Here is a 16,562-nt window from a genome sequence, read left to right on the forward strand (position 1 = left end):
ACCCAAAGAAATGCAAAGATTTTCACTTGCTCTCCGGGTGGGCTCAGCCTTGGGTTTTGGAAAAGGACTCACCAATGCAGTCTTGCAAAATACTGGAGTACCAGCGCCAGCTTTCCTCAAGCACTAGTTTCAGGAGGTGAGCTTGCACGCTCTTTGGAAAACATGAATTCCTGCTGGCTTTGAGGAAAAAGGAGGTCTTCTCCATGCCACCCCTTGGAGAAATATCCCCCCATGTTGGTCAGCTGGGTGTAAATCTTGCTGTTTGTAGCACCGAAGAGAGAGTCCCTGGCAAGTCTCAAGGCTTTCAGTGGCAGAGATGTGCCTGCACATTCCTAGCCTGCAGCAGAGGGGACAGATGGAGGGACCTGAATCTCCCCTTCTCTGCCCAAGCCAAGCGATGTGGCTGGTGCTGGTAATGTGCCTTGGTGGTTAGCCACAGCCCGGAGGACACCCATGCTCTGCCTTTGTGTCACAGCTCCTGTCCCCATCTTGGCCAGTCTTCTGCTGCCGGAGCAGGACCAGCCCTCAGTCTCACCCCGCCATCTGCCCCTGCGTGCCCCATGGGAAGGGTTTAATCTCAGCTTCTCCCCGCTGCAAATCAAGGGTTGCTGTTTTATGAACTCCACCACCACTTCCCAACAGCTCCATTCCTGTGTGCTGCAGGGCAGAGCCCCCAGTTGCATGTGTACAGTGCTGAGGTTAAGCAGGAAGGGCGCATGCCCCCGCGCTTCTTTCTGATGCAAACAGCCTGGTTACCCGCGCTCACTGCATCAGCAAACCAGGGCCGAGCTGGGTCTCCAGAGCCACGAGTCCCTCGGCACACAGGAGCTGTGGGGCCGCTCACCCTGATGCTCCTCTCCTGCCCTGGGAGATGGCAAATGTCCCCGCAGGCTGGGGGCTCGCCTACGGGGACGCAAAACACAGTTCGAAGCCGTGGCATTGGGAATCGCGCTGTCTCACGGCTGACAAAGCGCCCTGGGGCCACCCTCACACCATCCGAGTTCTTCTCCAGCTCTGCAGGCATTTGGGTCTGGTGGGGACGTGAGGCCGGGCCCCTGCACGGCAGCTGCAGGAGTTTGGGTTACATGGAGAAAAGCAGGGAAACGGTTCTGCATCACGCTGGGCGGACGTGGCCAGAGGGTTGTGCTCCCCACTATGATTTTGCATCATGAGTTAAGCGGGGATTGTTCCCGATATATAATCCGGAACTGCGCTGTAATTTTGGGGTCTGAAATTTGATAATTAAACAAATACAGCATGCCTTTGTCCTGGGCAAGCACCATAAGGTAAACAGGAAGGAATGAAGGATTAAGATGTCTCTGCTGGAAAGGAAGGTGACAAGCCCAGGGCCGTGACACCTTCGCACTGAGCAGGGGGCCCAGCTGCGGGCTGGCATTGCACAGCTGCGTTGTTCAGGGGTGAAGAGCAAATAAAAGCAAAGGGAAAAGAAAACAAGCTATAAAACCCTCAGCAAAGCGCACAGCCGCAGAGACCGCCTCTTGATGGCCCCGTGACAGCCCCGGGGAGCGGCAGGAGAAGGGTCACGCTTTTGAAGTCCTCGAGTTGCCTTTTGCGAAGGCCCCTTGTGAAAGCAGCGCCCGTGTTGACTTTAGGGTGCATGGGGGGGGGGACATGGGATGTCTCCTGGCAGGCTTGGTCACAGCACGGCCAGCTGGAGCGGTGTTTGAGCAGCTGGGTGGGATGGGATGAGATGGGATGGGATGGGATGGGATGGGATGGGATGGGATGGGATGGGATGGGATGGGATGGGATGGGATGGGATGGGATGGGATGGGAGGCATGCAGGTGAGGTCTTGCAGACATGTTTTAGGCTGCACACACACCACAGAGCCTTGTGCTCCACGTACAAACATGGCAAGGAGAGCCAGGGAATAAGATAATGAGGAAGACTTTGAAATGTTGTGTAGAGCTCAAACACGCATGTCGGGATGGATGTGAATGAGAACACTGGGAAGGGTGGGATGGGGCTGCTGGAACCCCCTGGGGCAGAGGGACTGGGATCAGGGGGTGCTGGGGAGAAGAAAGGGGGCTGTGCCCTGCATGGCTCAAGGCCCTGCGGTGCCAGGAGCCGAAGGGAGGGAGCAGAGCAGGGCTCACAAAGGGCAAAGCTCCGGCAGCAAAGCTGTGCGTGGCCGTGTCCCAGCCACGCGTGCCAGCTCCCTGTCCGTGCCCGGCTTTTAATTCACATGAGGAGCGGGGAGAGGCAGAAGGTACATTGTAAGTTTCGGTGGTGAAGCACAAAGTCTTGCTGACCTCAGCTTCCCCTCCAAAAAGCCGGGTTCACCAAAAAGTGGCAGTCGGGGAGAGGCGTGGGCTGGTATTGGGGCGGGCACCCCCGGGGGACCCTCTGTGTTTGGGGGTCCTGGGGTGCTGACGGGCTGCACTCTGTGCCCTCTGCAGCCTGCAACTGCAACCTGCACGCGCGGCGCTGCCGCTTCAACATGGAGCTGTACAAGCTGTCGGGGCGCAAGAGCGGCGGCGTCTGCCTCAACTGCCGGCACAACACGGCCGGCCGGCACTGCCACTACTGCAAGGAGGGCTTCTACCGCGACCTCAGCAAGCCCATCTCCCACCGCAAGGCCTGCAAAGGTACTTTTTTTTTTGGGGGGGTGGGACGGGTGGGACAGCACGGCCCCTTCTCCGCCTGCCTCTTCTGCTTTCACCGCTCCTGTTATGCCCACCTCCTCCTGCTCCTCTCCCAGCCAAGCCACCAAAATGAATTTTCCTACATCCTCCTCTCCCCTCCCCTCACCACCCCAGTCTCCCCAGCCTCCCAGTGAGGATAAAGCCTCCAAGATATAAAAGGTCCTCCTTGCTGAGGATGAGTTTTGAGATGTTTCCAGGTTACAAGGGCTGTTTTCTCACTCCCATGCATCAGGGCAGACTCGTGCAAAGCCCCAGGTGTGGGGCAGATGGGGGGTTTGCAAGCCAGCGCTCATCTCCCCCAAACCCCCAGGAGCCAGGGCAACACCAAACCCATGCACCAGCCGCTCCCCTCCTCCGGATGAGGCCAGAGCAGTAAAACGGGAAACAATTTTATTTTTTCGCTCAGCAGACAGGGTTTTCTGAGGTCTCCTCTTTGGCAGGGGCGAGTAGCCCCCCAGCCTCTGCAGGGTGTATTTTAGGGGGATTCCCAGCACACCTGAGGCCAGCCATCCCCAGAAGGCATGGGGTGGCCCTCTGGCACAGGTGGGTGCCCCTGGCAGCCCCCACATTACCAAGCTCTGTTGCTTTGCATAGGATCAAGTCCTGCAAGCACACTTTTTTAACCCTCAGCTGGATGAGGCATAAATCCCAAACCTGTGGCACTTGCAAACCGAGGGCAGGAGATGCTAGGCTTTTCTGCAGAAAGCTTCACCTCTTTTCTCTCAAAGCACTAATATCAACAAGAAATGGAAAGCTTTTTGGCCTTGCTTGGTATTTTTGGCTGGAAAGCTCCAGGTCTTCAGCATTTTCAGTTTTTTAATGAAAATGCTTCTTCATTTTTTTTTTCCACTGAAAACAGACACACTTTGCCAAAGCAGAAAAAGCAATCAGTTCCTCAGACAGCCCTCCCCTCTTTTTTTTTCACCTTGTAAAAACTTTTTCAATGACGGATTTCTGAGCTGCCCCATTATATGGCCACTAAGGATTGCACTGGGGGGACTTTAGGGTGCTGGGCTCCAATGTCCCACACTCACCCTGACCCCGCTTTTGGGGTGCAGCCCCTCTCTGTTCATGCACCATGCTGCAAGAAGGGCACCCTTTGGGCTCCATTTGTCCCAGCTCACCCCAGCTCCCTCCACCCCAGGGACGTGGGGGGTCCCCCTTTCCATCCCCATCCCTGACTTCCCCATGTATCCCATCACAAGGCAGCCCCACAGTGGTGTCCACGTCCCTGTCCCTCACCCGTGTCTCCCAGGGCTTTCCTCGCTCTGGCATTTCCCATCCTCCAGCCCACAGCACCCCACACCTGCCTCAGTTTCCCCAGGCAGCCAGGCAGAGCCCCACCAGCCTCCGCCGGGCGCTTTGCATTGCTTTAAGCCCACGCTTCCCAGATGCAGGCTCATCTGCTCCTCGAACACCCTCTGCAATTGTTCTTCTCCCCTTCCCCTGCCTTCTCAACTGCTCCTGCTCTTGAAACTTGAGATCGCCACATTTAAATGCTTCTCCAAACCCCCCACAGGTTATAACAAAAATGTGGCTATTGGAGCTACCAGATACAAAGGTTTGTAATAAATATGCTGGTGCATGAGCAGCTCCCCGACTCGCAGGCTATTAGCACGATTTCACAGCAGTTGGAATGGTTTATTGTTGGCATAATCCACCGTCCTATACAAAAGCAGGCGAAATGAAGTTTCCTACAGCAAAGGCATTCCTTTGAACACCGGCTTTTCCTGAGCCCTGTTTATGGCACAGTGTGTTTTATGTTCCCCCTGTTTTGTGTCCCCGATTCAGGGAATGTTCTGAAATAATTGGTAAAAATGAGCATTTAAAACAAACAAACAAAACAAAAATGCCATCTAACAACTTCAGCCATTTCTCCATCAATAACAATATTAATTTATCATCTCACCAAGCCATCTGCCGATGGGCAAAGCTCTCCCAGAGCCTCCTCTTGACCCAATGTGTTTAGAATTAAGGAATTAACTGTCCTGCAGCATCTGCCATCTCCCTGCCTGCCGCTGCATCTCACGCAGCACATCATGTTTTCTCCATAAGACTTGATTCTTTCAACCATCGCATCGCTCCGTTCATGTTTCACGTGTAACACATTTAAAGCAGTGCATATAACGGGCAGGGACCCGCCGGGGGAGCATGCAGCACGTTTAACCACCCTGCGAGTGTGCGTGAGCTCGGGCAAACTCCCAGCAAATGTTCCATGAACGAGCTGCTGGAGACGGTTTGTGTTAATTCAGCCTCATTCATTCAGCCTAACAGACACATCCAGCCCGCCTTCCTCTCCCCTGTGCGTCTCATCTCTCACCCCATCCTTTGCGCTAGGTTCTATATCTCCATCCATAACACATCTCATGTCACACATCAGGAAACCGTAGAGGAAAAGTTGTGTTATTTTAAATGGTGTTTGCAGTACCTGGTTCCGGTGAGGGATTTATGCAAAAATATCATGTTGCAGAAATGTTTGCATGATGTCTGTTTTGTTTTGTTTTTGTTTCTTTTTAAACTTGGATAAAAAGAAAATGCCACCGCTTTTTGCACATCTTGCAGGACATGGCAATGAAATGAAATGTGAGCAGAAAGCAAAGCTGGGCAGCACCCAGGCTGAGTGCTGGCAGCTTTTCCAACAGCCAAACATGTAACACCTTTGTCCTCACTTGTGTAAAAGATATTTTAAAGATCTGAAGCTGTCCTACCAGCACAGGTAAAAGCATAAGAGTTTGCCTCTAGGGATGATTTCTAACCCAACAGTAGCTAACCGCAGAGTTGTGCAGCTATGCTACGTTTCTCGCCTGCGTGCTAGCTTCCAGTTACTTTCTGGGGAAAAAAAAAAAAAAGAAAACCAAGTTGCGGTGATCAGAGATGCCATGTCCCAGAGCCATGCAACAGGCAGATCATGGCATGAAGCCTGCAAACCACATGGGAAGGAGTCGATGACAGCTGGAGCAGGGATAGTGCACGAAGCAAAACCCTGCCACACTGCCCTTTTAACAACAAAAACCCACATGTAAGAAATCTCAAATATTCATCTTTTCAAAGCTCTGAACAAGTGCGAATTTTCCTTCCTTTCTTGATGATTTTTGCAAGAGTGTGAACAGCTCCCAGAGTGCCCAACCTGCGCTTCCCGTTTCTTGTGCTTTCCTCTGCTCCAAACGATGCCGCAAGCAAAACCCCACATCTGGCCCCTGCAAGCCTCCGCCCGCTCCTCTCCATCATGGGCTGCTGCAAATCAGTGTCCCGGTGTTAGCTCTGGTCATTAAATTCACTCCTGATATTAGCCAGTTTATTGGCATTAATGTCACTCTATCAGAAGAGAAATTCCTCAGGGTTTTATAGCCCAGCCATAAAACAGCCCCGCGCCCTGGGGAAGGGATTTACACGCTTTTTGAGTAAAAGATGACAAACGAGGGGCATTACGAGCATCGTACTGAGGCTGCCAGAGCACAGCTAGGTGGAGGGGCCGGCTTTGGCACCTGTAGCCCTCCTGCCATCGGCGTGCCAGCGCCGTCCATCTGCCTTGGCATCTGTGGGTGCGTGCCCCCAGCCTGCTGCTCGAGGATTTGGGGTTTGCTTTTTGGAGGTGGTTTGGGGGCAAGCGGAGAGGCAGCGATCGCTGCTCCCATGGGCTCAGCCTCTGGCCCTAAGTGTGCAGGCGCAGGTTGTGTCCCCGGCCGGCCGCAGGCATGCGGGGGGTCTGGCCCAGCAGAGACCCCCCCCCCCGCTCCTGTGCCACGGGAGGGGAGAGCAGAGCCCCCCTGGTGACAGGGACAGAGGGACGGGTCCCCCGTCTCTCTCCACTGACTATAGAGGGAGCTGCGTGACCAGCTTAGAGCACGGAGCTCATCTCTGCGTGGCCGAAGCCGGGGGAGATGAGCCTCCTGCCGAGCCCCAGCGAGATGCTGGGATGCGGGAGGCAGCCGGGGTAAAGCCCAGGGGAGGGCAGGGGCTGAGGACGGGCTCGCTGCCAGCGCCACGCTGGTGTCCCCGTGGCTGTGGCCCACTGCAGGTCAGGAGGAATAGCCCGGGCTTCCCTTCCTTGCAGTGCCGTGCCTGTGGTGCATCTCTGCAGGCTTTGGTGGCCAAGAGGACCCTCTGGCCTTGGAGATGTCCCCCGCCACCGCGGCAGCCGACCTGCAGGGCTGGGGTTGGACACCTCGCAGCTGGCACCTCCCAGAGGCAATGGGATGCCCGAGGCCATCGGTGGGAGCTCCTGGCAGGGCTCCTGTCCCCAGCCCTTCCTCATCCACAGCGAGTCCCCTCTGCTGGACAGGTCCCACAGGCTCCCCTATCACGTCCTTGGTGTCCACCTCAGGACAGGGGGTGCATCCTACGAGAGGTGCTTCCTGCCCCACAGGCAGCCTCTCACTGATCCCACCTCGTTCGTGGTTTCCCAGGCCCAGGCCCAAGCCCAAAGTGAGACTTTCTGTGACCCCACCCCCCCCCAGGGAGTTGTCTTCAGTTTTCCAGCTTTCTTCCCTTCCTCTTCTCATTATTTTCTTCCCTGAAGACCAGCTGGAGCCACCAGGGAAATGGGAGATGTGCCTGGTGCCGGCAGGGCTTGCATCGAGTTCTTGCACCAGGGCTTGGTCACCTCTGAGAAATCACATCCTTGGAGAAAGCTGCAGCTTCCACGGCATTGATCTGCCAAACACAGCCTTTAATTCCCCTGTGAAGCAAGCTCTGCTCAGGCTGAATGAGCAGCCTTCTAGCTGTGATCCTATACAGCGCTCCTTAGCGGCTCTGCCTGACGCCCTCTTCCCAGAGGCCCCGTGGTTCCTTATATTGATCCTATTCCAAGTGCTGAGCTCTGGTTTGTGCTTCCTGCATCTACGACTTGTCATCAGCAGCCCCAGGCAGACACAAACCACTCAGAGGAAGTGTACAAAAATGCTGTTTAAGCCGTCTCAGGCACTAGTGTGGAGGTGTCCCGGAGCACCGCAGGAGCCCTGAGTGTCACCGCCCTCAAGTGCCACCCCTGCCTCGGCACGTGGGGACCATTCACCCACTTCAGTTGGTCCCAGACTGCAGAAGGGACGTGGTTATTACAGAAACTCTGAAATTACTTTGAGACAGTAGAGTGAAAACATGGAAAAGGAGGGGTTCTCTTTTTTATAGAAGTTGATGCCCAACGCCACACCTCTTCCTGGCCGTGCCGGCTATTAAACCCGCAGGATTGTAACAACGTGCAAGCAGCTACGCCAAATTAAGCAGCCACTTCCGAGGGAGCAGCACTTGCCGTGGGGCAGCAGCAACTGTTCCTGCAGCTCCGGGCAGCGATGGGGACTCCTCTGAGTTGTTCCAAGCCAGGCGGGCTCCAGCCGGTCACCTTCAGCCCTGCTCTCCCTCTACTCAAGGACTTTCTAAACTCCAACATATGTGGGCATCAGGAGGAATGCACGCAGACCCTTCCCCAGCACAGGGCAGCTCCACCACCACAAGGATGGAGCCGTGCACTGGGGTGCACCTCTGGGGACCACAAAGGTCCCGTTCCCGTGCCAGGTGTGCAGCCACTGGCGAGATCGCCAGTACCAGGGCTTGTTCTACATTTCCCTGCAGATTAACTGGGACAGGGATAAAATCCTGTTCTCGGCTCTTTCCAGCAACTTCACCGCTGACTTTCTTCAGCTGGGACAACCTCCTGAATTACAGCAGCATCTAGACAGACATTTGCTTTCAGCAGAATGTGTTTTGAGTGGTCAGGGACTGAAATGCAGATGTTGGGAGCAATGAGTGCGGGGGGTCCGTGGGGACCCCTCGCCAGGGGCTGGGGGCAAGACAGGGCTCTGCTCTTCTGTGGCCTCCAGAGATTGTCCTAGGAACTTAGTGAGCAAAAAAAGAGAGATGAAAAGAAGAAAGACAGGGGTTTGTCCATGCCTGGTGACAACAGCAGAGCAAAAGCACCTCCGTGCCAAAAGTTCCCTTGTGCTGTGGCTGTCTTCGGGCTGCTGGGGAGCTGAGAGCTGCGCGTACTGCTCCCACCCCAGCCCCTGCTGCACGCACCAGGGAGGTGCCTGGACCCCCCCCCCCAGCAGGTGAGCTGGAAGAGCCAGCAAAGAGCCCCTAGAAGGAGCAAAAGCCACAGCAGAAGATACTGGCACTGGCTGGGCTGGTAGAGGTGGCGCAGGATGCTCTGCTGGTGCTGGGAGCTTGGGGAGTTTGGCCATGGGCCCCCAGAGCAGCCTCAAGTCCTCCAAATCCACCTTGAGCCCCCCAGGGCAGCCCAGAGACCTCCCTGCCCCAGTCTTTGGAGGACTCAGAGCTTGGGGCTGGGTCCCGGGTCGCTGCAAGAGACCTGGAGGACTAGAAGAGCTGAAGTTGCTAAATTCATTTGCGCAGATAGACCTTTGCATATCTCTGAGACAGAGGAAAGAAAAGCAATAATTTCCCTTCCCCATAAATATTTTCAAATATCTGAATTGATTTCCTGCTTCAGATCATTGCTAGAGAGTGCAAAATCCTCCAGACCAATGTCAAAAGAAAGCTCAGCCCAGCTCCCTTAGCATGCCCTGTTCTGACTTGAACCATACTAAAGCTAGAAGCCTTTTCCCCATTAGAAGAAGGCAGATATTGCCCGGTTAAACCTGCACCTCTCAGGGCATCACAAGCCAGCTGCTCCCCAGGAGCTCTCATTGCAATCCTTCGCTCCCCCCCGGGGGGGTTCAGTGTCTGTCCAGGTCCCCCCTGTGCGGAGCTGCTCGCAGGGCTCCCCGCTCCCTCCTGCCTCGTTTCGTCAGGCTTGTGGCAAGCTCATCAGCCCCGAGACTGGCTGTGCTGCCAGATTTGATTGAAATATTATTAGTGGGAGAATACACCCGCAGGAACCTCATTTCCTCAGGAGCCAGCCTAAAAACGCATCAGGAGGAGAAAATGTTTGAATTGTTTTCCCCCCTCAATGAAAGTATTTTCCAATATGCTCTTTTTTTTCTGCAAGCAGCTCAGGATCTGTGCAAGAAGCAATTTCTCCCCTCAGAGCAGGTTGAGCCTTATGTTGCTTTAGAGTCGCGAGGACACGTCTTTGTGCCTGCTCAGCTGCTCTCTGCCTGCCCACACCTGCATGCAAAAAAAAAAGAAAAAAAAAACAAAAAAAAAAACAGGCTCTGTCAGCAAAGCCAGGAGAAGGAGGCAGCGATGCTTGGTCCCTGGAGGTCTCAGTGTCCCCAAGAGCTCCTCTGCGATCACTTCAAGACGCAAGACACACCTAAACGGTGGAGCTCAGAGACGAGAGGGAATCTCTAGCAGGTCTTAACGAGGATTTTCCAGCATTTTGGAAAGCGCTGTGATAATCGCTGTCTGTATCACTAACGACTGCCCAAAAAGTGGATTTATTGCTGCCATTCAGAGCCCCCCACTCCGGATTAGTGGCGACTCTCACTCAGCAGAGGCACTGGGGGCCCCATCCATTCCTTGGTGCAGAGGGGACAAAGACCAGGTCTGATCTGTGAAATTTGGCCCCAACTGCAGGGTGCCGGTGCCCTTGGCTTCCCTGAGTGCCAGCTCAGGAGGAGGAAATGGGAGAGCCCTGAGAAGCAGCGCAGGAGGACGGACGCTGTGAAATGCCAAGAGATTATTTGTCTTTGCCTGATAAAAGGGGGAATTCATTTTCTGCTGGCAAGAAAACCTTTAAATCTCCTAGAGAATGTGCTGAGGGACACGCTGCATGAACATGATCCTTTGGAGAGCTAAATCCAGTTCACAATACCGCAGGCAAGCCAATGATCTCATTGCAAAGCAGTTAACAGTTAATATTTAGAGCCATCATTAGGGTTCAGAATTAACACAGGCATGTTTCAACCTCTGCTTCTTGTTAGCAAACTTCCTGGAGAGGGACGAGGTCGGGCTGGGTGCGGACACATTAGATGCCACAGATTTTTCATGCCCATGGCATAAATCTGTGGGACTTGCTGGCCATGCCATCCCTGGTGGAGGTGCAGCCGGACCGCCCGCAGGACTTCTGCTGGAATCGGGATCACAGCACCCGGGCTGCCAAAGGTGCAGGAGCAGGAAAAAGCAAGTGTGTGGCTGCACAACAGCTTGCTTGCGCAGCGCTGTCCAAGCCCTACCTCTAAATGCTAAAACAGCAGGCGAAGAGAAATACATTTACTGCGTCAGGAGGGCACAGGCTGTGTTCTTGAAGCAACAGGCAAATGTAAGTTGCTGTTTTGCTGTTTAAAATATTGTTGGAGTCAAAGCATCCACACGTGAAGCTTCACTTCGGTGCTTTATTTTTTTTCCAGCAGAAAATTTCTCTAGCCACATTTTTTTTTATTCTAGTCAGAGTCTTTGGAGGGAAGACAGAAAGCAACCAAAGGGAGGCAATTTTGGCCACGATTCTGGAAAAGCGCTTAAAAGCATGTTTAAATATAAACGTGTACCTGAGGCACATTGGCTACACGGGGCTTCGATTCATACTTAAACCTGAGCGTGATTTCCTGAAGAAGGCTCGTTCTGTGAAACGGAGCCCCAGCCGATGGCTAGTACGAGGAAGGAGGGTTTTTCCAGTTAATCCATTTGCTGTTTTACTGCTCCTTGCACGGCGCAGTGCAAAGCAGCCACATTTGGGGCTTTGAAATCTGGAAACCCTGCGAGGTATGTTATCATTGCTGATACAGCGTGACGAGGGGAGATCTGGACAATCCCCGAAATTACGCCTTTCTCTGTTCTTCGGTCAAATGGGCTTTTCATCATTTTGAAAACCTCCCAAGGCCAGGGCTTCTTCGAAAACAGGAAGATGCTAATTCTCCAAAAATGCGGGTCCTTTCAGGTACCTTCTCACAAATGGTCACACCTGAGGAGAGCTAAGCCCGGAGATTTGTGCCTCTGTTTACCTTTCGATGCACGTGTGTGGGGGAAGATTAGCACCTGGGAATGCCTCTGACCAAAATTCAGGGGTGGAAAAATATTTGCATTTTTGTCATGCTACATGCCCACCTTTGGTGGGCCGGAGACATACCAGCAAGTCCAAACACTTTTCCAGGGCAGTTTGCATCCTTTCATGCACAGTCCTAAGTTTTGCCTGCCGATTTTCTTAGCCCAAGTCACACCATTGCCCATGCTCTGACAGATGATGGGCTGTCTCTGTAGCTTCGTGCAAGTAATAGTGGCTTGTCCTGGAAGCCTCAGACAAAGATACAAACCTCTACAACAGGCAGTTTTGCAACAGCATGCCCCCAGGGGAAATCTCTTCCTAACTGCAGGCAGTTAGTAACTGGCTCGGAGTGCTTATATCCGTATATATATTAATCCCAGCTAATGTAACTACAGATGTTCTCATTCACGGGCCCATCTAATCCTGTTGGGTCTTTGCCATGGTGTCTCGTAGCACGAGTCCTACGAGTTAATTACGTGCAGTGCAAAGAAGCATTTCCTTTTATCGCTGAAAAAGGTTGCCTTTTGAGTGTGCTGAATGTCCCTTTGTTCCCGGGGCTGGAGGAGCAGAGGAGAGGAGCACCTGTCTGACCTCCTCGGCGCGGCGCGTTCCTTGGCACCCCTCCACCGTCTCTTGGCAGGGCTTCGCTAATCTTCTCCGTCGCCCTCCGATGGGTGCTTCTCCCTGCCTTTCACCGCGGGCTCCCAGCTGAGGACCTGCTATTGATTTCTGTAGTGTCATGATATGATATTCAGTGTCGCTCTCTCCCCCTTTCAGAACACAAGCTGCTATCTTGTTGCTCTTCCGAGCTCCGTTGCAATCAGCCAGATGTTTCATTGACTCCTGGGTCTGTTCCTGGAGTGGTTACAGCTGATCGCGACCCTTCAGCGCTCCTTCCCCTTGCGCATCCTTCCGCACGCTGGGGTTTATCCGCTGCCCCCACACCTGTCGGGGCACTTTGGGCAGGTCTCAGACAAGCCCTGTGTGGTCTGCTCACCTCTGGGCTAGCTGAGCTGAAGATGGTCACATAGAGGTGGAGTTAGCTCCTTGCTTTCCAGGCCAGGGCTATCGTATAAAAGAAATCAGTTTTTGTGGGCAGAGGCACCCCCACTGCTCCCTCATTCCCCCTTTATGCCTCACCATCTGCTCCTTGTCTGCGCCACAGCCTTGAGCATAGAAGAACTTCATTTCTCGCCGGTAATTCCCGGTCAGCTCTGCCACGGATGCTTGCCAAAGCTTTTTCTCAAAGACTTCCTGAAAGAGCAACTAAACCGTGACCGTCACCATCCTTGTCCGTGCTGCTGGATCTGGGGCTCAGCCACCAAGAGCGCTCCCCTCCCAGCGGCTCCGCACCTCCACTGCGGGGATTCTCCAAGCAAGGCACCATCTCGGAGGGCAGAAGCCAGCTGTTGCCCCACTTGCTATCCCTGATGATATCCAGGCACCTTCCTGCAGTGATTAGTGAGGTTGTCCCTGCTCCTGTGCCTCCTGCTCTTGGCTCCGCTCAGCGCTGGGGACCACTGATCTTGGTGGGTGATGGAGCACACCTGCACACTGGGGAGTCCAGGCATGAAAACATGCTTAGTGACCCAAAAACGCTGATGACAGGAAGGTGATGAGGAAGCCAGAAAGATGTTTGCCCTAATCACCTCCCCTCGTGATTCTCGTGAAGTCTTTCCTCACTTTGGGGCTATGACCCGGAGGAATCTGAGCTGCACCGGCCAAGCCAGCGTCAGCTGCCAGCGGCCCAGCCACGCCGGGAAGGAGAAGAGCCTGTAACTGCTGGCTGCAGTGTTTGCACTGACCAGGGAACTGCAAATTGCCTTTAATTGCTCGTAATTGCTGGCACTGGCTCCATTCCTGGGGGACAGGGAAAGCACATCTGGAGATGCTGCTTGGGCCCCTTCCCACCTCCCTGCTCCAGGGCAATGCACGGGGCTGATCCACGCCTCGACCGGGAGAAGCAGCAGAGGCAGGCGGCCTCCACTCCACCCTTGTCCCCTCGGTCACCGCACGTGGCTGTCACGGCCACCCCAGAGCCCCGGGCAGGCGCAGGGGGCCGGCAGCCCCAGGAGCTGGGGGCCAGGGGGAGCAGCATCGCCGCGGGGTCTGAGGGACCCAAGCAGCTCCCCACGCTCTGCAGCCCGTCCTCCACACACCCCATTCTGCAAATCTTACTCATCACAGTCTTTTTTCCTTTTCTCTTTTTTTCCTTCTTCCTTTTCTTTTTTCCTTTTTTCTTTTTTCTCTTATCTCTTTTTCCTTATTTTCTCTTTTTCTTATTTTCCCTTTACCTTTCTTTCCCTTTTCCTTTTTCTTTTTTTTTTTCATTTTTCTTTTTACTCCCTTTTAAATTGTTTTCCCTTTTTTTCCTTTTTCCCCTCTCTCGTCCAAGCGGTCCCACCGAAACCCGCAGGATCCGCTCGCACGGGGGAGGATTACTCACAGGATGGGGGTTTGCAGGCGCTGCTGAAAGCAGCACACGCAGCCCCAGCGGGGACGCCTGAAACATGAGGCATGTTCCTCCCGCTCCTCCTGCCCTTTGCCTCTTCTTGTGTAACCCTTCCCTGATTTGCTTATTTTCGTGTTAACTCCTGCCTCTCTGCTCCACTTTCACGCTTTTCCACTCTGCTCCTTTTTGCACTTCCTCGATGTATTTTTATTCTGTCTCCCCTGGAAGTACTGGAGCCATCCCACGTGGCTGCCGAGAGCAGGTTCCCCACCTGAAGGTCTCTGTGCTCATCACCAGCCTTGCTGATTTAACCTTAAAGCAGAGCTGTTAAAATATTTCCAATCAAAACTGGATTTGATAGAAAATGAAGGTTTTTTTTTGCTCCAGGCAGGTCTGCAAGCAGCTGGTTCCCAGAGGTCTGGGGGCAGAGCAGGACTTCTAGCCAAAATCCCCAAGTCAGAAGTGGCAGGGAAAGGGAAAAAGAAGTAAATGCTTTGCTATTTTTTTTTCCTTGAAAAATCATCATATTTTGGCAAGACTTCGTCTCTTTCTGTCCTGTGCAGGAACAAGGGGACATCCCAGGCAGAGAGCCCCAGGCAACGTCCAAACCCCAGAGGTCGAACTGGGGAAAATTGGAGCTGGGGTGGAGGAAGGTCCAGCTTGGGGGCGGAGGGAGGGGCATGGGAACCCGCAAACCCAACCCAAATGGATGTGGGATGTCCCCAAACAAGGAGGATTTGGGGTGTCTCAGAGCCAGGAGGTGGCAGAACAAAGCAGGAAGCATTGCAGTGTCCCTTATGGGAGTGACAGCCTCGGTCTGGGGGCTTTGGGGGTGTTTGAAAGCAAAGCCCAGCCTCTGGGGGCACCCGGGCTGGTTCCCGACCCCCGGAGCAGCCCCGTCCAGGCTCTGGGCAGTGGGGCAAGGTCTTTCCCCCAAGCCCCCTTTCTGGCAGGCAGCGCCCTGAGGGGCACGAGGCGGGCAGGATCCGTGCTCCCCGGGCAGGGCTTTGGCTGGCTCCGTCCCGAGGATGTGCACGAGAGAAGGAAGCTTTCCTGCCTCTGCCTGCCACGGCTCAGCAGGGGCAGACCGCAGTCTGGCACGGCTCTCGCAGCTCTTAGAAACCAGGGCTGTTAACAAATGTGCGAGGCCATAATCCTTTTGGAGCAGTGATGATAACAAGCCCCGATGCTTTTTCTCCTTTTTTTTTTTTTTTTTTTTTTTGGCTTTTTTTTTAACCAACAGCTGCGCCGGTAAGTCCCACTGTGGGAAATGAGCTGGTGAATGATTTCAAGTGCAGTATTTACATCCCCTGCCAAACCCTTCACATCTGCCCAGCTCTGCCGTCAAGCCTCCATCCATCTGGCCGGGAACAGCAGGTCCTCAGGCTGCCTGCACCCACAAGGGCATTTCCTTCCTGCGCCCGCCGTGCCAGCTGCCGGGGATGCTGCTCAGTGGGGAAGGGCTCGAGCAAAAGCACTGAAAGGAGTTTTTTGTGTGTGTGGTTTTTTTTATTATTTTTTTACATTGCACGTGAAATGAATTCCCAAAGTCATTGAAAGCAATTACTTCCACCCGAGAACTCGTGTGCTGAAGGGATGATGAAACACTCCTTGGTTTTGTGCCCCTTCCCTACAACCCTGGCAGTGCTCCAGGGAGCCGGGGAGGTTAGGGTTAGGGTTAGGGTCTGCTCCAGCGATGCTGCCCCACAGCTCCAATTTGAGCCCTGCAGCCGTTCTTCCATCTCAGCACCCAAGCAGTGCAGTGGGTGTCCTAGAGCAGGACCTCAGGCACCCCGTTCTGCTCCCCAGCTCCACGGAGCACAAAGCACCCGTAGCATATGTGAGATGTCCCCCCTGGTCCCCGCTGCTCCTGTGCCAAACGCCACCTCTGTTTCAGGTCGGTGCGGTCCCCGGCTGGACGAGACGCTCGCAGGACGCCCAAACGTTGCTGGTGGAGCCGCGCCACCTTGCCCACCTCCGCTCTCCTCGCGCCCTCACCCTCCTCTTGTGTGTTCCCCCCGCAGAGTGCGATTGCCATCCCGTGGGCGCCGCCGGCCAAACCTGTAACCAAACCACGGGCCAATGTCCCTGTAAGGACGGCGTCACCGGCATCACGTGCAACCGATGCGCCAAGGGCTACCAGCAAAGCCGCTCTCCCATTGCCCCCTGCATAAGTAGGTGGATCGCATTTTCGCTGTCTGTAGATTAGAGATTAACCCTTAGCACAACACGCGTGAGCTCGGCCGAGGCAGCCACTAACCCCCCAGCATACGTGCTGACGGCTGGGGCTGGGGGATGGAGCTGCCGGTGCCCCCACACATCACCTGCTATGGGGCACATTGCCCAAAACAAACCTCCCGTGTCGGGGAGTTGTGTTGTGTGAGTGCAGCCACAGCCCGATTTCCTCAAGCTGTGATTCTGCCTCGGGGTACAGCATGGGGTCTGGGTGCTCAGGCAAGTCGCTACATGCAGATTTTTCTCTCCAAACTCCAGGCTGCACTGGCACAGAGCTCAAATCAAAAGAGCTGCTGGTGCGATGGAGCTGCCATCAGAGCAGCACAGCCT

At 54.4% G+C, this 16,562-nt stretch overlaps 1 protein-coding gene across 2 annotated transcripts in view; it reads left to right on the plus strand.

Moving 5' to 3' along the window:
- Positions 1-16,562, plus strand: part of NTN1 (netrin 1) — a gene marked incomplete at its 5' end in the record, with an annotated part of 86,238 nt that overhangs the window by 43,160 nt on the left and 26,516 nt on the right. Inside the window, 2 exons of one of the 2 annotated variants that reach the window (XM_083804880.1) lie at positions 2,422-2,610; positions 16,022-16,171. In XM_083804880.1, coding sequence (XP_083661006.1) covers positions 2,422-2,610; positions 16,022-16,171 — 339 coding nt within the window. The remainder of the gene's footprint in view (positions 1-2,421; positions 2,611-16,021; positions 16,172-16,562) is intronic. The other variant, XM_083804881.1, reaches the window with a different exon arrangement.

The sequence above is a fragment of the Anser anser genome, assembly GCF_964211835.1.
Source record: "Anser anser genome assembly, chromosome: 19".
NCBI lineage: Eukaryota > Metazoa > Chordata > Aves > Anseriformes > Anatidae > Anser > Anser anser.